The sequence below is a fragment of the Episyrphus balteatus genome, chromosome 4, assembly GCF_945859705.1.
Source record: "Episyrphus balteatus chromosome 4, idEpiBalt1.1, whole genome shotgun sequence".
In the NCBI taxonomy this organism is placed as follows: Eukaryota; Metazoa; Arthropoda; class Insecta; order Diptera; family Syrphidae; genus Episyrphus; species Episyrphus balteatus.
The window spans coordinates 15,200,465-15,225,383 of record NC_079137.1 but is presented as its reverse complement, the minus strand read 5'-3'; the positions used below and the strand labels follow the sequence as shown (position 1 = coordinate 15,225,383).

The 24,919-nt window shown below is 30.6% G+C and overlaps 2 protein-coding genes across 3 annotated transcripts in view; one reads left to right on the top strand and one right to left on the bottom strand.

Moving 5' to 3' along the window:
- Positions 1 to 496: 496 nt before the first annotated feature.
- LOC129918430 (achaete-scute homolog 1a) lies at positions 497 to 13,491 on the bottom strand. Its single transcript, XM_055998952.1, has 5 exons — positions 13,398 to 13,491; positions 7,303 to 7,454; positions 7,104 to 7,242; positions 6,763 to 6,974; positions 497 to 988 (listed from the first exon to the last, which is right to left on the bottom strand). Exons 1-5 carry the CDS (start codon positions 13,442 to 13,444, stop codon positions 861 to 863), a joined length of 678 nt encoding a protein of 225 aa, XP_055854927.1. The 5' UTR covers positions 13,445 to 13,491; the 3' UTR covers positions 497 to 860.
- The window catches only part of LOC129918420 (uncharacterized), a 35,661-nt gene continuing 18,119 nt past the window's right edge, over positions 7,378 to 24,919 (top strand). For both annotated transcript variants that reach the window (XM_055998941.1, XM_055998942.1), the window contains exon 1: positions 7,378 to 7,479. In XM_055998941.1, the coding sequence (XP_055854916.1) occupies positions 7,469 to 7,479 (11 nt within the window). In that variant the 5' untranslated portion in view covers positions 7,378 to 7,468. The remainder of the gene's footprint in view (positions 7,480 to 24,919) is intronic.

Below are 24,919 nucleotides of genomic sequence, written 5' to 3'. Positions count from 1 at the left end.
CTAGAGGGGTCTAGCAATCGATTTTTCGGAGTACCAATTCAAAAAAAAGAATTTCGATTTTTTTGACCCACCCTAATGTATATATTTTCATAATGTTTATTAATTTTATTATTTATCATTAAGAACTCTAGTCGAGTGTTAAATGTTATTTTTTTGTTTGTATTCTTATTTATAAAGTTTTTTGTCTTAGTTTAAAAAATAATAATATATTGTATAACAAACAGAAAATACATTTATTTTTTCATCGAAGGAATTTAATTATTCTTAATAAAAGCAAAAAAAAAAAAAAACATTCTTAAGAGAAATGTTCAAATATTTTTAGAAGCAATAGGTTAAACTAAACAACAATAACAAACAAAAAATGCCATTTTTAATTAATCTATAATACAAAATAAAATAAAACTATATACAAAAATACATACAAATTATATTTTTCCTTAAAGTAAATTGAAATTATAAAATACATACATAGGTACATTATAAAAATGCTAAAAATAATTTATTTTTGTTATCGCATCTAACTCTATATATCTATCACCATCTCTTGTCTCGCTCAATGTAGTATATTATTGTATAATGTAAATCTCTAGACTAGATGATTTATTTTATTATTATAAAAATAAATAAAACTAAATAACAATGAAATAAAAATTTTAAAAAAGCGTTACTGATGTTGAAAATAAGTGTATTTAAATGAAAACAAGGAATTAAAAATTAAAATATAATAAAAAATTAATTTATGAAAAAAAAAAAACAATAATAATTTTTAAGGAAGACTTTTAATTTCACATGACACGAGTATTTTTCTTTGGCATTTTTTCAGTTTTAATGGACAGCAATTGGATTGTACTAAATTTAATTTAGTTTGGTCCACAATGTGGTCCACAAAGTGGATCAGATGAGAGTGCTAATGAAGTAAGTAAAGTTCTACGTCCTGGGTGAACTCCAAGATTCTCCCAGTTGATCCATGATAAGCGAGCAGTTAAATCTGGAAAATATGAACAAAAGTTTGAGTTAAAAGATCGATGGAAAACTTTTGATAAAGTAAGTAAGAGGTTAACAAGATCGTCAGAAGAATATCTATCAACTGTCTATCTTTGCCAGAAATCAGACAATGCAACACAATTAAAAAAAAAAAAAACAAATAAAGTTAGTTTAATAGGGTTTTCCATTGTTAACTAAATTAATTTAATTTTTTATCTAAATCTGTCAAAAGCTGGTGTTAATTGAAGTTAGAAAGATTTTTCCGGATACTAAATATAGGTACTTGGGGGAAAACTTACCCATGAACATTTTTTTCAATGAGTTTTAAATCTATTAAAAATTTTATAAAGGTATGGTTTTGACCTCTAAACAAATAACAAAATATAACATTTAATTTCTCGTATATTTAAGAATTTTGAGGAGAAAAAATTGTTTATCGTTAAAGCAGTTTTTTTAATGAACTTTTTTCAAAGAAAAATTTAGTACGTATTATGCTATTAAAAAGGAATTATTATATTTTTAACTGTTTTTTTAAATTTTTAGTAGCCCTTTTCGAAACCTTTATATATTTAATTAAAAAAATAAACCCGTGCATAACTTAAAAAACTGTTATTCTATTTTCTAACGGGAATAACTCAAAATTGCGATGTGAATGTAATAGACTTCAGATTCAAGCTCAGGACGCCAAAATCCTTTAGAAAAGTATAAAACTTGGTTTCTGTAGCAAAAGAAAAAAACAATTTTGTTGCCATGTAATTGACGAAATTTGAAAAGCGAGCGGTCTTAATATGAACTCTATTCTTATCGGAAACTTGTTACGAACCCCGAAAATAACAATCACAAAATCCGTTCGAAATGACAATTTGTATGAAATTTTCCGTTATGAACGGTTTCTGTCACGGACAATGTTTAAGACTAAAACTTTACAAGTTTTGACTATGTGATATGTTATGTATTTTTGTCAAAAACTAATCTAAGAGCTAAAACTAAAAAATTCATGTATTTAGGACGTTTTTTTGGATTTTTGGCATTGTTGTGCTCGCCACTCGACCCCGAAAACTGGCTATGTCAAGTTGGCACCCCCAAATGCTCTTTTTTTCAAACCTGCCTGGTTGGATTGCCCAAGGTTAGCCCAGGGTAGCCCAACTTTTATTTTCGCTATCCTACGTTTAGTTTAAAAATTAAAGAAGAATTAGATTTTATTCACCATACAAAAAAGTACGCATACGCCACAGTGACCTTTTTTTTAAATTTATAATTAAGAAAAATTGAATCCACTGGTGTTTGCATTGCGCCTCAAATGTTATATATTTGACTTAGAAATTTTACGTGATTGAATGTAGTCCCTATAACATTCCTTTTAAGAAGCTTAAGTTGATTTGTTTCATTTCACCTTAAAAACCACATCATACAAATATTTTTTCTAGTGTAAAAATCATTTATTTTTTTAGTTTGCCATAAAGCACCTAGAAAAGCTACATGTTTAATAAAATCTATCAAAAGAGTAACAATAAATATAAAATGGTGCGGAAGTTGATTATATGAGTACACGAATAGTACTTTTTAAAACTTTCTGAGCTAACTTTGGTAATACCAAAAAATTACATAATTTTTTTTGGTTAGCCAACCCTTAGTTCAAAAATTATAACAAAAAATCAACTTCAGCTTCTTAACAGGAATTGTATGGACTACATTCAATCACGTAAAAATTCTAAGTTAAATATATAACATATGAGGCGCAATGCAAACACTAGTCACTAGTGGATTCAATTTTTCTTAAATATAAATTTAAAAAAAAAGGTCACTGTGGCGTATGCGTACTTTTTTTTGTGTGGTGAATAAAATCTAATTCTTCTACAATTTTTAAACTAAATATGTGGGATAGTGAAAATAAAAGTTGGGCTATCCTGGGCTAACCTTGGGAAAACAAACCACGTTTTCAAACTAACGATTTTTTTCACAGGAAAAAAAATCAGGGGTCGAATTACCGCACACGATTTCGATCATACGTTAACGTTTTGTTTATTGCTCTCTCTATTTATTTAGTAGAAAAAGATAGGGACACATAGTAACCATACGTTAACGAACGTATGCCGTAGTTCGACCCCAGAATCTTTTCGGTTTCTGATATGAAAAAAAGTTTTTTTTGTTGTATCTTTTGAAAAAATAGTGGAATAAAGAAAAAAAGTTCATGTTCATTGAGCCATAACTAAACAAATCTTCTAAAAATTCGGAGCAATCGTATTTCATGCACTTTTTTCTTCTAAATACATATGTTAGTTTCCTTGACAAAAACTTAAAAAAAAAATAAGCAAAGTAAACCAAATTTTTTTTTTATTTGGGCCTTATATTTATGGCGATATACATTTTACAACTTTCTAAACCTGTTGTCGAATCAAATGTATATGATGCAGATAGTTTAATCATGTTTGTCATACAAGGGAACGCATTTTCAGAGATGTCAACGATCAGCTGCTGTGATAATAAGCCAGTTCAGATTTCTGAGATTTTAGGATTCAGATATCTTCGTAATTCTCATGTGTTTGACTCTAAAACTGCATTTATTGCCTCGCAAAATTACTTTATTTTCCTTAAGAAACTTGGTGGATTTTCGCTGAATAGAATCAAATTAAAAACCAAAACTCAGGTATGATTCTTTTAAATTTTTGTTAAGAAATGTCAATGTTTTATCAAAATAATAGATGACAAACTGAGCGATCTCAGAAATTTGAACTGGCTTAGTAATTTCAGCTGATTTGTGCTGTCATAATAATTATTTGCATCTTAGCTGTTGAATCGAGTCGCTAAAGCATTTCTCGCATTGAAAACATAAATACTAATATAAGTTTCCATATCAATATGTTTTATTGTTTTTAAGTAGTAAAAATATTTTTGTAATTTTTTTGTGTGTAAGTAGCTTTAGTATGTACATTGTACTTTGTACATTATTAGAAGGAAACGTCTCACTTTTTCTTTCGTTTCTTCTCCAAGATCAGTGCAAGATGTTACCTCGACCTCCGTCAACTTGTGTTCGTTGTCGAAATCATGGATTGAGTATGCCTCTGAAAGGACATAAACGTTACTGCGAGTATAGAAATTGCGATTGCCCAAAATGCTGTTTAACTTCGGAACGTATGAAAGTTGCATCGATGCAAACAGCATTTCGTCGAACTGGTTGATTTTATAAATAATACAACGAAGAATATTTTAGCAACAATTTAGGAATGCCTCATTTTTTGGAAACTATAAACTTTTGTTAAATTATTACAATGATTTTAAAATTTGCATAATCATAAATAAATTGTTAAGATAACAAAATTTTAGGCATGTTGTTACGATGAAAAACAAAATGTGAAAAAGAGGGTTTCCTAATTATTTTGTTTTATAAAGACTTTAGTTATCATTTATCTGTTCATAAACGGTAGAGGAAAAAGAGGGAGATGCATTATTATATTACTAAGGTAAAAGACCTTTAATAACACTGGTAGACAAAATATAAAAAAATAAAAATATATGTATAAAGTTTCAAAGACTAATTATTTTCAATATTCTCCGTAACATAATATTTCTTTTTTAAATCCAAATCAGAAGTTATAAATTTGTATTTCCTTCAAAATAATTAGTTTTGTTAACAACTAAGATTTTGAAATATCATAAAAAAGTTTTTCACAAAATTTAACGGTGATGTAATTCAAAAGTGCCCAGACGCCGCGTTTTCGACCTGTTAACATTCAAGTATTTTGAAAAATGTGATGTGCCAGCGTAATTTGGACTTTGCATTTGGAATCAGCACACTAAAATCCTTAAGAAAAGTATTGTTTGGTTCAAAAACGTAAATATCTACCTATGTATAAGTGATTTCATACTTTTAGTTGGTATTGTAATATGTCAATATTATGTAAAAAATACTACATGAATGCAAAACGAAATAAATTTGAGATTTAATTATTATATTTACCTCAATAGTTAATCATAATATTGCCAAAAAATATAATTTAAATCTAAATTCATTCTAAAGTAGCATTCCCGAAATGATACTTGATTGAGTTACGCAAATTATAAAAGAAAACTCACTCATAACTTTAATTTAATTTGTTTGTCTATTATAATAATGGGTTGGGGTCGAAATTCTGTATGTTGCAAAATTCTGTATTCAAAATACTGTATGCCAAAATACTGTATGTCAAAATTCTGTATGTGCAAAATGCTGTAGGAACAAAATACTGAAAGTCAAAATTCTGTATAGCAAAATTCTGGTTGGTCAAAATACTGTATTTCAAAATTCTGTACATCAAAATTCTGTAAATCAAAATTCTGTAAAAATGCTGTAAAAAAATATCGTTTTGATAATGTAAAAAAGTGCGCGCGCACTTTTGCATTTGGAATCAGCACACTAAAATCCTTAAGAAAAGTATTGTTTGGTTCAAAAACGTAAATATCTACCTATGTATAAGTGATTTCATACTTTTAGTTGGTATTGTAATATGTCAATATTATGTAAAAAATACTACATGAATGCAAAACGAAATAAATTTGAGATTTAATTATTATATTTACCTCAATAGTTAATCATAATATTGCCAAAAAATATAATTTAAATCTAAATTCATTCTAAAGTAGCATTCCCGAAATGATACTTGATTGAGTTACGCAAATTATAAAAGAAAACTCACTCATAACTTTAATTTAATTTGTTTGTCTATTATAATAATGGGTTGGGGTCGAAATTCTGTATGTTGCAAAATTCTGTATTCAAAATACTGTATGCCAAAATACTGTATGTCAAAATTCTGTATGTGCAAAATGCTGTAGGAACAAAATACTGAAAGTCAAAATTCTGTATAGCAAAATTCTGGTTGGTCAAAATACTGTATTTCAAAATTCTGTACATCAAAATTCTGTAAATCAAAATTCTGTAAAAATGCTGTAAAAAAATATCGTTTTGATAATGTAAAAAAGTGCGCGCGCACTTTTTTACATTATCAAAACGATATTTTTTTACAGCATTTTTACAGAATTTTGATATACAGTATTTTGCCGTACAGAATTTTACAAAACAGAATTTTGCATGTCAGTGTTTTGTTGATACAGTATTTTTACGTACAGAATTTTGTATTTACAGTATAATGATGTACAGAATTATGGTATTACAGTATTTTGACCCCACAGAATTTTGTCGTACAGAATTTTGACAAGCAGAATTATGACCCGCTCCCTATAATAATAAGTCCATTAAGGGGGGAAATCCCTCTGGACGACGAGTTTTTCAAGATTTTTTTTTGGAAAACTGAAAGCATTAATTAAAGTTTGAAAAATTAATGATATTATTGACATCATGAAGTGTTAACACAATTTTTTTGAAGTAATAAAAAAACAAAATGGCGGCTCTACAGCCTTTTAAAGTTGATGCCTCGCGTTTGCGCCGTGCAATGCCCAGGCCAGTTAATTATTTATAATAAAAAGAGAAAATTTTTTCCATTAAAATATATTTATACGCATTGCATGAACCTAAATTAGGCAAAAAATTAATAAAGCAAAAATAAAAAAATTCCAGAGGGTTTTCCCCCCTTAAACGACAATCTATAAAACCATTCACAAAGCCTTTCTTGTATTCATTTTTTGTATTAAAAAAACAACTTGGAATACGCTAATGTATCAAAAAAAGAGCTAGTTTCTAGAAACTTCACTGATTTGTCGAAATTATCCTAAAATTTACCTAAATAAAACCATTTTTCTTATAATAAAAAACAAAATACGAAAATAATGAAAAAGCCTCACCACTGGTATTCCAATTAGCGCGATCAGCTTTGATTTCTCCTCTCAAGCACTTTTCCACATAAGTTAATGGATCATAATCAGTTTGTAGGACTTCTCTCAAGAGAGAAATATACGCGATAGCAAGTCGTAAAGTATCAATTTTGCTTAAACGTTTTTCATATGGAAATGTCGGTACATGGACTCGCAGTTCATCGAAAGCTGAATTGATACTACTGTAAAGTTTTGAAAATAAAAGAAAGTAGCAAACGAGAAAATATTTTAGTAATATTCAATATTTTTGTTGTGTTTCAAAAATCATACATAATTATTCAAAATAAAGTAAAATAAAAATTTCAAAATACCCAGTTGGAGCAGACCTCTGGATGCGTTTCCTTTCTCGAATACTCGCTTGTTGTCTCTGGATTTTATATGGTGCTGAATTGTAATTGGATATATTTGCTGGAAGACTTATATTTGATGGTGTTGGTGAGTCTAAACATTCTATAATTGATAATATTTATTCAGTTTAAGTTTTATATGGAGTCTTTTTATTGATATTACCAGTATGATGTAAGTATTGATGTTGTATCTGTCGAATATTTGAACTCATACGAATGTTATTATTACTGTTGCCAGAATGATGTTGACTTGCATAAACGCAAGACGGTAGTTCATTGATTAAGTCATCATCGAAATTATGAAAAGAGAGTTGGCTGAAATATAAGAAATGTCATTGAGGTATGTACATATATAATATTAAGCGTTTAAATACTTAAAAAAAAATTCATAAGACAATTAATACATAGATACATTATTTGTTAATATAAGACAACAAATTTTAAACTAAACCATCATTGGACTTATTTCGATGTATGTAGATGATGCTTTCTTTAAAAATATGAATTCAAGCGTCATACTATAAGGAACTATAAAAAAGTACGTATACGCCATACGTTACTTTTTAATTTTCTGTGTTTTTCATGTCGTGAGCTTGTTTAATCTTTACTACTTTACTGAAGAACTACCTAAGCAAAAACAAAATATGATACTTGGAAACAAGTTAGTTTGATTTATTCGACCACTTTTAGGAGTCTTTATGGGAGGGTAGTTGAGAGCATACATATATCGCACTAGTATTACAATTTTGTAAAACTCAAAATTTTTGTTTGCTTGAGATGACATATTTTACACAATAACTTTATATTTATATATTTAATATTTTGAATAATTGGTGAATAGTAAATTGCATTATTTTTATAAAGGAACTTGATAAAAAAATTATTTTTTTTTAGTTTGGAACAGTTTTTCACTGATTCAGCGAGAAAATTTTTGAAGTGAAAACTTCTTTAGTATCGTAGTGATTTGAAACAAGATGAAACGAAAACGCGACACGAACATTCAACTTGTTATAACTTTTTTTATTTTAATAGATAGATGAATGAAATTTGTACTGTAGATAGGTTATTAAATAAACTTTTGATCTACAATAGTCGGAAAAAGTATTTTGTCATGATGAACATTTTTTTAACTGATGAGAAAAATCTGTAACGGTTAAACATTAAATAAGGAAGTTGACGGTTATTTAATAAGTATATTATGGTGAATCTCATGATGGTCAATGTCAGTCATATAGTTGGTATTATGCTTCGAGGCTGCATTTTTTGTATAAAAAGTACTAATTTTTGAGGGAAAACAAACGTTCTTTTTCAACGTTGGTAAGGTAAGGTAATGCATTTTGCTTGTTTCAAGCACGTATACAACTGACAGAGTTATTAAGGCTCCGATTTGTAAAAAATTGGACAAAACGGCGAAACTTAACATCGAAATTAGTGCATCTTCTGTTGAAAGTCATAATTTCAGTGTGTCTGTTAAAAGATCTGTGGAGAACTGAATTCATCACGGGAAACTAAAAATTACCAAATATGACAACACAAAAATATAATTATCCTATGCAAAATTTACACGAATGGACAAAAAAATGAAAAAATGCACTAAAAAAAAGAGACGCATTTTGAGGAATTCACTTTAAATCCGGAATGACTCCAAAAAGTCTGGATTTGGAAATGCCATTCTCTCATCAAAAACTTTGTGAGCAAAAGTTCCCTTTACAGGAAAGCTCGTAGAAGACAATTTTACCATGTTTATGGGGAGATAATACAGTATTTATCTCATAAAACAAAAATCGAAAAAAAATTGAATTCTCAAAGGAACATATTGGTATGCTTCTTTCATTCAAATACAAAGTTTCATGGACCACATTCTCACAAATTTCTATCTCAATGATCCGGGAAACGCAAAGGAACTGTTGAAGCTCCGTAAAAATTTTTTCAAGTTTGTTCCAGAAGCGAAAAGCACAACAACATGTCCCTTTGAGAATTCGATTTTGTTTTAATTTTTTTTTTATGAGATAAATACTGTATTATCTCCCCATAAACATGGTAAAATTGTCTTCTGCGAGCTTTCCTGTAAAGGGAACTTTTGCTCACAAAGTTTTTGATGAGAGAATGGCATTTCCAAATCCAGACTTTTTGGAGTCATTCCGGATTTAAAGTGAATTCCTCAAAATGCGTCTCTTTTTTTTAGTGCATTTTTTCATTTTTTTGTCCATTCGTGTAAATTTTGCATAGGATAATTATATTTTTGTGTTGTCATATTTGGTAATTTTTAGTTTCCCGTGATGAATTCAGTTCTCCACAGATCTTTTAACAGACACACTGAAATTATGACTTGCAACAGAAGATGCACTAATTTCGATGTTAAGTTCCGCCGTTTTGTCCAATTTTTTACAAATCGGAGCCTTAATAACTCTGTCAGTTGTATACGTGCTTGAAACACGCAAAATGCATTACCTTACCTTACCAACGTTGAAAAAGAACGTTTGTCAAAATACTTTTTTCCCTCAAAAATTAGTACTTTTTATACAAAAAATGCAGCCTCGAAGCATAATACCAACTATATGACTGACATTGACCATCATGAGATTCACCATAATATACTTATTAAATAACCGTCAACTTCCTTATTTAATGTTTAACCGTTACAGATTTTTCTCGGGTTGGGGTCAAAATTCTGCAGGGGTCAAAATTCTTTTGTCAAAATTCTGCTTTCAAAATTCTGCTTTACAAAATTCTGCTTTCAAAATTCTGCTTTTCAAAATTCTGCTTTTCAAAATTCTGTTTTTCAAAATTCTGCTTTTCATAATTCTGCTTTTCAAAATTCTGCAAAAAATTAAAAAAGGGTTTGGAAAATGATAAAAAGCGCGCGCTTTTTAACATTTTCCAAACCCTTTTTTAATTTTTTGCAGAATTCTGTAAAATCATCTTTTTGAAAAATTATCTGCTTATTTGATTACTTACCTACATAATTTGTCATTCTTTAAATGCGAATTAATTTTTGTTTTATAAATTTGAAAATATTAAGTAAAGGTTTTTAATATTAAACATTTCCGAAAATAACTAAAAATTTATTAATTTATCAAATAAAAATGAATTTTCAAAAATTTGAATAAGAAAAGGAATATACAACATCGGTTTCAATTAGTATACATATTTTATTTGAAAGAAAGTCAGTATATGCATTTCAAAAAATATTTGCGACACTTAAATAAAAAAATTTAGGAAAGAACCAATGTTGAATTATATTAATGAGGTGTATTTTTCTTTAGCCAGCGCATATGCTATATAAAAAAAAAAACAGAATTAGCAGAATTTTTTTGTTCAAATATAATGCTGGCAGAATTTTGAAAAGCAGAATTTTAAAAAGCAGAATTTTGAAAAACAGAATAGAAAAAAAGCAGAATTTTGAAAAACAGAATTTTCGCTGAAAAAGCAGAATTTTGAAAAGCAGAATTTTGAAGCCAGAATTTTGACCCGATCCCATTTTTCTCATCAGTTAAAAAAATGTTCATCATGTCAAAATACTTTTTCCGACTATTGTAGTGCACATACAAATTTGAATTAACTTTAATACGCATGCTGATAACATAACCTTTCATTTGATTTATCACAATTAACTGTAAAAGCTCTACAAGTTACACAATCTTAAATTGAAAAACTTGAAAAATACCTTAAAACACCTGTGGAGATCTGTTGACGACGACCAGTGTAGGAAGTACCGTAATCTCAGCTTAAAATTTTGACATAGTTGGCTTTAAAAAATTCTTATTTTTTTTTTTCTAGGCATGGTAGAAATATGATTCATACGTCATATAAAAGGTGAAATAACCTTTCAGATAATATTAAATTTACTATAGGTTGTCATTTAAAAAAATATATTTAATGGTGTTAAAAGAGAAAAAAGATTGATTTTTTGATGAAAAGTGATTTGGCTTGAAAAAAATAAGCTCTTTTTGTAGATGTTGTATAGAAATTAACGATATAAATATTTTGAACTGAAACAATAAGCTTTCAGATGATATAAAATTAATATAGGTTGTCATATAAAAAACATGTATTTTAGGGAGATAGAATAAAAAATAGGTAGATTTTTTCTTTTTTTTTAAGCTTTCTACCACGTGTAAATTGCACATATGACTTTTTTTTTGAGTTACTACAGTCTTGAAATACTAGTGCGCTATATTGCTTGTTGCATTTGAAAGCTATAGGGTAACTTCGGGCATTATGGCGCACCTCTCAACTACCATATTTCCAATACTCGTATTTAATTAAAACCAATGCAGAAACTTTGGTCTTCGTCGAACACTAGCTTTTATTTTTGTGTCAAACAAAAAAGAAAACAAAAAAATATACCGGTTCTGGGTTCCAATATAATATCGCTTAGTTTTTGCTTGTGTGTACCTCGGCAAGTATAAACTGCACGTTTTTGTTGTGAAGAGTGGAATGCAGAGTACAGTTTTGGTTTGGTTATATAACTTGTAATATTTTAAATGAAGTAAGAATTGTGTTTGGTTTTTGGTGTTTTGTGAATATGTTTTTTATTTTGCAATATGGCGCAGATGCAATAAGGTATTATGGCGCGACATTTTACGCGACTGCGCCATGATGCCCTTATGAAGTTTCAATGTAAAACTAATTTCAAAAGTAACTTACATAATGTCTCTGCATTTTTTTGTAATTTGAAATTAACCTCAATTTACCGTTAATTTTATGAACTTATGTATAATTATATTTCAGAAATGCCGAATATACGTAAAAAAAAGTAAAGGGTTCCGATGTAAATGGGGTTCGCAATATTGCCCGTACATAACCCAATATGGTTTTTTTTTTGACTATTTTTAATTTAATTATTTACCCTACAAGCAATGAAACATTCATGTGAATATCACATGATTTTTAGGTTTGTTTAACGTCTATACTCAAACTAAATTCGTTCAGGGTTGAAGGGTGTTGTTTTTTAGACCATTTTGAAAAACCATCAAAAAATACGTTTGAAAATTTAAACCTTAGTACTAGCATATCTTTCAACAAAAAGTGATAAAACTATACGTTTAAAACGAAAAATTTAACGAAATTCAAAGACATAGAAATACCTAAAAGGGACTCCTTGAACATTTCACTCGATCCTAAAAATTTTTATTTCCGGTTCATCAAAATTTGGCTCTTTAAATTTTGTAGTATTTATTTTTATTAAGTATTTGTTTTTATTGTTTTTCGAATAAAATCAAAAAATGAGTAGCTACTAAGTTGTAGAAAAAACACGCCTAATATTTGAAGTCTGATAACCAAAAGTTTTCTTAAAATAAAAAAAAATAATTTCCATACCAAATAAAATAAAATTGTATGCGATGTTTTAGACTATTTTTGAAAGCGGCTATTTTTGGCTCCAAGGTTTTTTCAAATTCGTCTCCTTGCCTTCTATAATATGCTAGAAACACTGCGTGTTGGTAATTTTTTTCCTTGAAAAAAATCTATATTTAATTTACTGGGTTTTAAGGGTTTCAGGTTCTGTATTTACTGTTTAAAGAAGCTCTTTTTAAGTTTTTTTTTTTTACATTAAAGATAATAATTTAAAGATTAAACTTTAAATGCAATGTTATACATATTACAAAAACTTGGCTTTTGGTTGTTAGAAACATTCCATTGGATAGAAGAAGACGTCAATATAGACGTGTTTTCATGAGAATTGTAGGTACAAAGTAAAACAAAATATTTTTGCGAAAACATTAATTTGCCTTTATGTGATTTTATAGCTCTTTTTGTATGGATATTTTTTAATACTTTAAATTTTTTTCTGAAGGATTTATCCCATCTCAGTTTTACTTTGAGAAAAAAGCTAGAAAGAAAGAATTAATTTCCTGTTTTGTTATTCTTGGGTTACTGGTTAGATTTTGAACAGTGATTTAAGCCTCTAATTCTATAATTTTTTTGTTGGTACACTATTAAACCTCCACTTTGAAACTCACACAACAATTATTGAAACATTTTTGAACTCTTATTAAAATTGGATTGACCACTCAACAAATAAATATTTTGAATATTTTTTAATTTGGGCTTTTATGATCATTGCAAACATTTTTTCCGACGGAAAGGTTAATTTTGTTTATTTTCCTGAGATAATCACTTTGTTTGCTCGAACTTTTTTTCAAAATTCACTTTTTGTTTTATTTGTTTTACTTCTTTATTATTCCAAGTAGTTTTGTGTTAAAATAATTAAAATAACAATTTTTTTATTATGGGAGTAATGAAAATGTAACTAACCTAATTGGTGGTGAAGATGATGAGTCTGGCAGTTGATTTCGCGACATTTTAAAATATATTTCACCGACAGTAACTGTACTATTGAAATATTTAAAAATTCACAGGAAGTGAATTTTATTTATTTTTGCAAAATTATTTTTAACCGTAGTCAAAGGAATTAACTAACCGACCGCACTTCACCAATGTAAAATCCAATTTGAATTAATCTAAAACGATGCTTTTGATTTTTATACCAAGTTACGAAGGAATCTAATAGGAATATATAACAAACTCCGCCTCTAATTGGATTATTGCATCCTTTCATTAATCTCTCTTCATCCCTTGAAGGACATTTTGGAATTTGCTATTATATTTGAATGAATTTGAAAAGTTCATCTATATTCATCGGTAACTAGGGATGAAATGAATTTTTATCATTCAAGATGAATTTTCGTTGCTAAGGGGTGGAGTTTAACTGGAATTTACACAGGATTCTGCATCCCCATAGCAACGTAGTACGCCATTTTGGGTTTCATCTTTCATGTATTTTATAGTTATGGCTCTTAGGGTAGGGAGAGTGATTTCCTTTTTTTTTCATTCAGGATAAACTATACATTTTTCATCTTAAATAAATTTAAATTATTTTCTAGTCTTTAAAGTAAATTTTGTAAATCAAAGTCCACCGAATCACCTGTCCAAAAGAAAATCTCTGAGTCATTTTCTGCGAGCATCCTTTATGCGATATTGATTTGTTCCTTGAATACAATATTCGCGACCCGCATTATTAAATTCTTCACCTGTTTTTGACAATAAACAAACATTGTTTACTTTATAAAAGGGCGATATGAATGATTCTTTTGAGCGGGAGTCATTATTACACCCAGAAATGTAATCACCATTCATATCCTGTCTGGTTACGACATAAGCATAACTTTTGCAATGCTATCAATTTCATAAGAAATAATGTCCACAATTGGTTGCATGTATTGGCATACATTTTTGAAAGGTTTGTGATTTGAAGAATTTAACTCGAATAACGTGAAATTATAAGAGCCAGTTATACATACTTTCAAGTTTTTTGGCTGACCTGACCAAATTCAGTAGATGAACATTGATTAAACTCTAGTTTAAGCCATCCTTTCCTATTTTAAGATTTATTTATGAACTTTCAACAATACCTTCATTTCAGTTATAATGCCAATTTCAGGAGATATGTACATATAAATTGATGAACAACGATTTAAATATTTGTACAAATTGCCCCAAATAAAACAAAATGGAATACTTTGTTTTTGTCATTCTTTTGAATTTGTAATTTGTATCACTGTGATTTTTGTCTGCTTGAAACAAATACTTGCACTTTAAACAGAATGGTTTGTTTACTTATCGGAAGTAAAGAGATATGATCAAAGGCATTAGCATCATTAGGTTTGTTGGTCTCTTGGTTTTAGTTGGTTTGGGTAACAGTTTTGAACTATAGATCTGTTATGCACCCGCATAAAACAATCGATGTGTTTTTATAACAAACCCTTCGATGTGTATTACTTAATTTGCATCTGTTTTTTTATAACTTTTTTGTGTACGTACCTACAATTATATCACATGCATAATGATGATAGAAACTGATTTCCACCTGGCAGAGTTTTTGACCAAATACCAATTTTTTGTCTAACGAGTTGACTTGATATGTAACTTCCATAAAATTTGTTTGGCTCGGGTGATGTGCGTCATTTTTTGAAAATTTTGCTTGTCATTTTGTTGTCCATGTGGTCCACAAGACCTAACCATCTCAGACGCTGCACTTTTACTCTCTTGGCTAGGTAAGTGTCCTTGTACAGATCGATGTAGTTCATCACCAATCGCACATCAATTTGGACGGGACAAAAAATTGCCCAAAAAAACTTTTCTCTCGATGCAACTGTAATACTCAATTCTTTTTTAAGTCGTACTACACGAATGTGGACGCATTACCCGCCTCCGTTTTTCCATGCCGTTTCAAAGCTCAGAACTTCAAAATTAATATTAATCGGTATCTTTTCTCAAACCCGCCTCCCTATTTTTCTAACGCTCGTGCTCAGTTCATCATAATAAGGGTCAATTGCTTGTCAATTGCAAATGAAGTAGGTATAGTCAAATTCCAACACATCCAGCTGACAAGGCAAGAGGTGGATCGGCGATTCTTATAAAAGAAAGCTTAAAACATTATGAAGAAACCAAGTTTAATAATGAAAATATGCAAGTAACAACTATTAGTATTGGTGTGAAAAAGAAAGAGTTTAAGATAGCAGTTATATACTGCCCACCAAGGCGTTCCCCGACAGAAGATTACTATTCAGATCTATTAAATCTTCTTGGACATAACTTTCTTATTGGTGGAAACTTCAATGCAAAACACACCCATTGGGGTTCAAGACTTATATCAACAAAAGGCAAAAGACTTTACCAAGCAGGCCGTAAATACAATTTCGAATTCTATTCCTCCAGATCGCCAACTTACTGGCCTTCCGATGCTTACAAAATACCAGACCTTATCGACTTTTTGTAACTAAAGGAATCAAACGAAATTACATTAGTGTCGAAGGTAATTATGACCTGTCATCAGTGATCCAGTGATTATATCACTAAGTGAATCGAAAGTAATAGAAAAAAGTAATCCAAAGCTTGTAAATAAGAAAACAAACTGGGATGATTTTAGAGAAAGGCTTTTAAGTTTTATAAATCTAAGATCTCCCATGGATACAATCGAGCGAATTGACCATGAAGTGGAACAATTTATTGCTGATGTGCAACAGGCCGCCGAAGAAAGTACTCCAACATTTTCTAATAGAAGACAAAATGAAATAAAATATTCTTTAGAGATAATAGAGTTGATAATAGAGAAAAGAAGAGCTCGAAGATAATGGCAAAATTTTAGATTTCCAGATTATAAAACAACGTTCAACCGTATAAGCAACAATCTTAAAAAACAAATTTACAAATTCAAAAATGATTCACGCAGTACATTCCTAAAGAATTTAACGACTGATGCTTCAACCGATTTTTCGCTATGGAAAGCAGCCAAGCGCCTGAAAAGACAGCAGTTACAAAACTCACCCTTGAAATCTCAAGATGGTAAATGGATGGGTAACCCGAAAGAAAAAGCCATACTCATCAAACGCGGCTGAAAATAGATTACAGTTTGTTGATAAGATAGATGAAAGTGAAATACCAATAGTAAGACTAAAAGAAATAAAAAGTATGTGTTTCCATCAACTATCAAATAAAAAATCACCAGGTTACGATCTAATTACTGCTCAGGTTATGAAAGAAATGCCATTGAAAGCCTACATAAAACTCCAATATATAATAAATGCATGCCTTAAGCACCGATATGTCCCACATCACACGGTGTAACACTCAAAATATACGCGGGCGGAGACCTATCAGGTTTTGTAGAGCTAATCGCACTGAATACGAAACGGTATTTGAAAATCCCCTAACACCCCCAAAATCTGGAGTTACGGGCAAAAAACGGTTTTTTGGACCTTCACCCATTGAAAAAATTCTAGCTTCGACAATTTTTTACCCATTTTCAATTTTTTTACAGTTTCTGATAGGAGATAAATATACCTTTTCAACAATATATAAAACATGTAGCTCGGTTAAACCACTTAGAATTTATAAGCTGTCAAAGTTCAAAAATTCCATTTTTTTCTTCATTTGCCCAACTTCTGCATCATTTTAAAGTATATGTTTTCAAAACAACATGCTATTTTAAAAATATATTCTAAAACTATATCTATTTCTCAATCAATCGAGGTATTTTTTATGAAAATCACTTCAAAATTGGCTTAGAAAGGAAAAATTGTATATTTGATTCTAATTTTTAAATCAATATAATATAACCAATAGTTTTTGAAATAATCGATTTCAAAGTTAAAAATAGGCGAAACAAATTTTTTTTTAATTCATTTTATACTATTTTTTCCAGACTGTGAATTTTAGTAAAAAAATTACTCACACAGAAAACTGCCTCAATTAATTTCTTAAAGAACAGTGAAAACTATCAGCCCTATTCTGCTATCCATCGGGGGGAAAAATCGCTAAATATTCACCAATTACCATTCTGCTATTCATCGGGGGGAATCCAAACTCACGTCGGTAATATCGGTAATGCTGTTCAGTATTCCACTAATCACGTGAATGAACTTGCTCCATACATTTGCAATCCGCATACAAAATGTTGCGGATCTGTCACTTTTGTTTGTAAAAATAAATTCACCATCGTTGAAATTAAGCAAAATGCCACTTTTCATAAATTTTTAATTATTTCTTAACATTTAATCGGCTGCTTTTATTTTTTCTATGCAAATAAACACAAACAAAAAAATTTTTTTTCCTTTCAATTTACTTCGTCGCCATTTTTTTTTTTTAATTTGACGTTCACCTGGACGTCAAATTGAGGGATGATAATGCAGTTTACCCGATGGATAGCAGGATGGCAAGGTAGAGTTAAAGTGAACCGAATGTGTGAATCGGATCTGAGATTCACGGGAACAGCAGAATAGGGCTGTATATGTTTCTATGTCTTCTAGTTTTTGAGAAAATTGAAAAATTATTTTATCAGATTTTTTATTTTTCAAAATATTTTTTGTTTTTATTTGTTTTAATTTTTCAATTTTTTCAAAAACTAGAAGACATAGAAACATATAGTTTTCACTGTTCTTTAAGAAATCAATTGAGGCAGTTTTCTGTGTGAGTATTTTTTTTACTAAAATTCACAGTCTGGAAAAAATAGTATAAAATGAATTTTAAAAAAATTTTGTTCGCCTATTTTTAACTTTGAAATTGATTATTTCAAAAACTATTGGTTATATTATATTGATTTAAAAATTAGAATCAAATATACAATTTTTCCTTTCGGAAATGGTATCATTCATTTCTGTAAGTGTTGCCGTTGTTTTTTAATAATTTTTTTTTTATTTTGATAATTTTTTTTTAGAAAAATGCCCCTCCCACCTAAACGGAGGGAGATAGACCCCCCTCCCAAAGAAAAAAATGTTTGTATTGAGCTTCTCTACAAAAACCCGTTATCAAATCCTGGCGCCCAAGTTATCCTACTACGTGCCGAAACAACATTTTTGTTCTATACCTAAAAGTTCGAATTTCTGTATCTGGGTTGAAATCGAAAAATTTTTTTTTCTAAGCCAATTTTGAAGTGATTTTCATAAAAAATACCTCGATTGATTGAGAAATAGATATAGTTTTAGAATGTATTTTTAAAATAGCATGTTGTTTTGAAAACATATACTTTAAATTGATGCCGAAGTTGGGCAAATGACGAAAAAAATGGAATTTTTGAACTTTGACAGCTTATAAATTCTAAGTGGTTTAACCGAGCTACATGTTTTATATATTGTTGAAAAGGTATATTTATCTCCTATCAGAAACTGTAAAAAAATTGAAAATGGGTAAAAAATTGTCGAAGCTAGAATTTTTTCAATGGGTGAAGGTCCAAAAAACCGTTTTTTGCCCGTAACTCCAGATTTTGGGGGTGTTAGGGGATTTTCAAATACCGTTTCGTAATCAGTGCGACTAGCTCTACAAAACCTGATAGAACTCCGCCCGCGTATATTTTGAAACCTCATTTTTGTAACACCGTGTCATTGGAAAATTGCTGAAGTAATTGTCATACCCAAGCAAGGTAAACCACCTACAGAAGTTACGTCTTACAGACCAATATCGCTTATACCAATTATGGCAAAAGTTTTTGAAAAACTGCTACTGAAGATACTTAGTAAACTCATAGAAGAAAGAAGTTTAACCCCAAATCATCAGTTTGGCTTTAGAAATAAACATTCCACGATAGACCAAGTTCATAGAACAACGGATGTAATTGAAAAAGCATTAGAAGAAAAACAAGTATGTTCAGCTATATTCTTAGATGTTGCTCAAACTTTTGACAAGGTTTGGCATGAGGGACTTGAGTACAAACTGCATAGGGATCTTCCCAGGCAGTACTATGAAATATTAAAATCGTACATCTCAGACCTATTGTTTAGAGTAAGATACGATCAAGAATATTCGGAATTGAAGAAAATAGAAGCCGGTGTACCACAAGTAAGTGTCCTAGGTCCTACCCTGTATTTACTATACACAAGGGATATCCCAGTTGGTAATCACACCATAATGGCTACTTTTGCAGATGATACCGCAATTTTGGTACCCGACAAATGTGTCTTTAAGGCAGTAGTAAAACTACAAAATGCCGTCGACCGAAAAATGGCGTCTCAAACTCAATGAAACAAAATCTTCACATATAAACTTTACAAATAAAAAGATAAATAATATTCCAATATTCATTAATAATCAAGCTGTACCTTACGCCAATATGGCCAAATACCTTGGAATGACTTTGGATGCAAAGCTAAAGTGGAAAGAGCACATCAAAAAGAAAAAAGAAGAACTAAACTTGAAATATAGAAAAATGTACTGGTTACTTGGTAACAACTCTGATTTATCAACCCAAAACAAAATAATGCTGTATAATCAAGTACTAAAGCCTGTTTGGACCTATGGAATCCAATTATGGGGCTGTACAAAGAAAACAAATATCGAAATCATCCAAAAATTCAAAAACAAAGTCCTTCGTGGAACATAAGAAATAGCGATCTACATACATCGTGACTTACAAATAGAAATGGTTACAGAAGTTGTTAAAAAATACGCTGTATCGGACAATCAGAGACTGCAAAGTCATAATAATAATGAAATGTACTAATTCTGAATGGGAAAGTATTAAAAGTTTAAACTTCCCCCAAAGAGATTTTACAAAGTTAAGAAAGAAAAATCTGATGTCGATCTTTCAAGATTGGTCCTGATTAAGGAGGTTTTAGTGGTTAAGAGTTCCACACTAGTTGGTGTCGAATACTGCCAAGGGTCTTTTGAAGATTTCCTTCTGTAAAAAAAAAAAATTCTCCTGCTTAAATCGAAATTTTTGTTTAACCCTTCTGGCCCGATTTTAAACTCTAAACTACAATGCAACTTGAATCAAACATATTCCGGGTTATTTCCATTAATTTTGTTGGCCTTATTTCTTTTTTTCAAATCCAAATAAAGCCAAATGGGGGTTATTTCATTTTATAAGGTGAAATAAGGCCAAATTTGGAATTTGGTGTTATTTCATTTTGGCGTTATGTATTTCAAGTCTCTACTATAAGAGGCCTCAAAATTGATTAACAGATGGTTGTAATCGATTTAATGTTCCTGGATTTTTCCCTAGATCTGCCATAATGTGAATATTTGGGAGATGTTGGACTTTCCTGGTCTTAAGCCAAACTGATGGTCGCGTGTACACACAATCTATTTGTTATAACATATTTACCGCGATGATATTCTTTGACTTATACCACACCACAGCTTACCCGTCGCAGGATATCGTTACCACCTTAAAAATTAAATTATTGTTTGACTGGAAGATATTTATTACCTAATTTATTAAAAACTTATAAAACTTTTTATATTTGAATTTTTTCAACTAATTTTTGAAAACCAAACCATCGAAAACTGGAGTTATGAAATACCTACCTATTATAAAAAATATTCTGGTTTGTAAGCTAAGCTATCCTTTTTCTCGTGATGCCTCACGATTGGGTATGTATTTTTCTATTTCAACTAAAACTATAAACCCTCTTGAGTTCATCTATGTATACATATCTCCTTTAACCCAAAAAAGCTCTTTAAAATTCCCACACTAATCTCCAAAATCTATCACATAAAAACCCTTAACCAATTAGTTACATAAATTACAAACAAAATTCTTTCCACTTCATTTAACCTCCAAACACACGCATCACTTCACCACTAAAATGACACAATTGTCATGGTAACGCATCGATCTGGAAAAGAAAAACAACCCATTTTATAGTTTTTTTATTGCCACAAATTTGAATCATCACAAACAGATCAACTTTTGTATTCGACCATACAACATCGGCCACCAGTGACAGAACTAAGGTCCTTTGTCAATCTGTTCATCTTATGCAATCACCACCATTTAACCATGACAAAAATTACAAGGGTGTCAACTCGGCACAAAACTATAAATGAATTATATTCCTTGAAAGCAAAACATCGAAATTAGCTATCCGTCAATTGTTAGGCGGAGGACATAACTTTTCGATATATCCTTGCACTCGTTTCATTCTTCTAGCACGCACACGACCGATCGTCGTCGTCCACATGAAACAACGTTCAAATAGCTCGAGGCGAGAAAATCCTCATTCTTTCAATATGTTTCTCTGACATCTAGCCAAAGTGTATTTGCATTGCGAACGACCTTCGTCCTCATGGTGATAACAATAATCAACCCCGACAAGGACCATCAGAGATAGTATCAAAAAAGGAGGGGTAGTTGTGTAGCGGCGCGCGGCGGAACTTTGATTTGACATCCTTAAGTGCAATCTTGTTACAAAGCAATGTAAACAGGATTGTTAATTCTAAAGTCCACCGCTCTCTAACGATTTACCCTGGCGGAGGGTAGAAAGGGAATTAATAGGCGCGGAGTATATATGAGTATTCAAAGGGATAAACAACATCCTTCCGGGGTGCATCAGGATAAGGACAGGAGTGAGTTTATTTAAGGTGAATTGAATGTGGGAAAAAATAATATTTTCATTTTCAATTGACTTAATACCATCACCAAACCAGATTAAGGATAAGAGTACAACAGTAATAGAATTAAATGTGTGGTATATGTCTTAATAAAGCTGTGGCTGGTGCCATGGTTTTAAAAATAAATCTATGAATATTAATTAGAGAAAGCATAATTATTTAACTGACTCATGGGAAAAGCGAAGAAAAAACAAGAATTATTTTTGTAGAGTTCAAACAATGTGGCAGTATTCCTTCAAAAAATACTACAATGCAGAAAGTGTTCTCATTAATCTTGACTTATAAATCCGCACGCAAAGTTTCCTAATATCTCTTAAAAGAAGGTTAGTTGGCTCATTTTATGGATAATACATAAATTGAACTATAACATTTTTTTTCAATCAATTCTCATCCCATATTTGAACATCATCTCATGGGCTTTACGCCAAATTTTAGTAAACGGCATACCCGACAAACAATTTTGGTTCTATAAATCTTTACAGATGCAATTGTTGCTTCTGTAAAGCATTATAGAAGCAAAATTGTTAGCAGGGTAGGGCTTACGGTAAGTAATTTAGTTTAAAGCAGATCTGTATTTCGTTTTGTTCCTTAGACTTATTGGAGACAGTGTTGATGTGAATATTTTCTTGAGCAATTTTGTGGCAGAACAAAAAAGTTTTATCTTAGAGAACAAGTAGTTCATAATTCGTAATTTAATTTGGCGCTTACAATAATTTGGCGTATTGCCATCTCCCAAAGGAACTTGGCTTTTAGAGCCCCCGCACACTACAGACTTTTTATCAGCCGATGGTTAAGTCGGTCTCCTAGTCAGTATGAAAATTTATGAAAGCGATTAAGTATCGGACGATGAAAAAGTTTGTTTGATAGAAAAAAAAAGTTTGTTTTGCTACCCAATTGCCTTCAAACTAAAATATTTCATACCGACTAGACTATTTAGTCGGCTGCCTGTACGCACACTAAAGGAGCCCAAAACCCAACTAAACTTTCGGCCGAAAGAAAGTCTGTAGTGTGCGGGGCTCTTATTGTTCTTCTCTTCGGAGAACTAGGTGAAGAGTAACCTTATTTCCCTTCCCCAGCTCATTAAATATCCCCACAGTCTCTCATAGTAGAAGTGTTTCTGAAGAAGTCGTAGATTACTCCTGAGTAAAAATCTAATACTCGTGCAGAAGATCATGTCTTGTTTGCACTTTTGAAATACAAGATCTATACTAACTATCTAAGTCATGAATAGTCTACCTACCACCTCTTAAGGAACGCGGCTAGTTTGACTGAGTTTTTCTTAAAAGCAACTTAAACTGTTTCTATGAATACGCGCACCAATGTTACAATATTGCAGTTTATTTTAAGTCATTTAGCTTCAATAAACAAATTTAAAGGGTTTGAAAAGTTTTGTTGCAGGCTTAAACATTAAATGTACTTGTACAAGTATCTCCAAAATATTTTGTATGCATCTGCGTTTTGTATTATAAAATAATAATTGTCTATGATCTGTGTATGGAACCCTACTTATACTTTTGAGTGGTTTCGACTACTCTTAAAAAAAACAGCAAAAAACCATTCTTCAAATCAAACAAAACCCACTCAATGAAACTTTAATCGACTAAGAAATTTGTTCGGAATATTTTAATTAGATTGTAAGTATGTAAGAATAGTAAGTAGATTGTGTATTAAACCCGGTCAAAAACTCAAGTTATATTTTAGTACAAATATCAATTTTGCCTGTCAAACAGCGATGACTTTCGTATGGGATTTTTTGTTTCGCGTCATTAGCATCAGGTTTTGTGTCGACACAAGACCACAAGTCTTCGACAACATGTAGTTTTATAGACTAACAATACAAAGACACAGAATAGCCCTACTAAAAATTTTGCTTCTATAATGCTTTACAGAAGCAACAATTGCATCTGTAAAGCTTTATAGAACCAACATTGTTTTTCGGGAGGTACACGGTAACGGTACGGGGCACCACGTTATAAAATCTGCTGCTAAAACCGCCAATTAAAAAACCTACAGTTAAAAAAAAAAATAGGTTTGACAAATTGAGCTCAAATTGAGCTCCAAAAGAAAACTTCTGCTTAAAAACTGATTTTTCAAATATATGATTACTGTATTCTATAGGTTTCTCTTTAATAAATCATTTTTAACGAGCCGTGTTGCCTTTACAGTCATATATTAAATCTATTATCTCATGTTGGGCGCCATTTTTGTAACGCCTGGAGTCAAGATCCACATTGCCTACCCTTTAACTTATTTTCACCAACACCAGAAATATCTTAACACTTCTCTAAACCATTAATTTTACGACTTAATTTTAATTTCATATACTTTAAGAAAGAAGCAGTATCCCATTTCAGTCTGATTTTCGGTTATCGTACGAATTTGTCCATTTATAATTTCGTATGCAACTAACACTCTATTCTTCCGAAATACAAATAAATCCCACGAGAAAAACAACCAACATACCCAATGTTTAAATACACATTTATCTTGTTGAGCAAATACATAACTATCAATTTGTTATCCGATGAAATGTAGAAAATTCAATTTCAAAGTCACTTTCTATGCTACCCCTTTTATTTTTGTGTGCCTCGCTCGGTGCAGCGGATATCCAACCAGATCTGTATCAAACGACAAAATGCAAACTAACATCTTCCGGTTAATTTATTAACATATAATTTTCCACGCCAGTTATTTAACTGGTGATAATTGCCTGTGATTTTTTTTTTGTGAAGAGTAAGAAGGGAAAAGAGGTCCTTTTCAAGAAATACCCCTCGTAGTTTATTTGGGCTTTCTCTGTGTAGTTAACCATTTTTTCAAAAATTCATTTGTGCAAATGACATTGGCCACAACCCGCAATTGAAAACGTCATGCAACACGTGACCAAACGTATG

Excerpts from the sequence above, each read along its gene's own strand:
- LOC129918430 (XM_055998952.1), bottom strand. The coding sequence starts at position 13,444 with ATGTCGCGAAATCAACTGCCAGACTCATCATCTTCACCACCAATTAG. Across the intron at positions 6,975-7,103 it reads CAGAGGTCTGCTCCAACTGG|TAGTATCAATTCAGCTTTCG; the intron begins GTATTTTGAAAT and ends AAAACTTTACAG. Across the intron at positions 989-6,762 it reads CGCTAATTGGAATACCAGTG|ATTTAACTGCTCGCTTATCA; the intron begins GTGAGGCTTTTT and ends CATATTTTCCAG.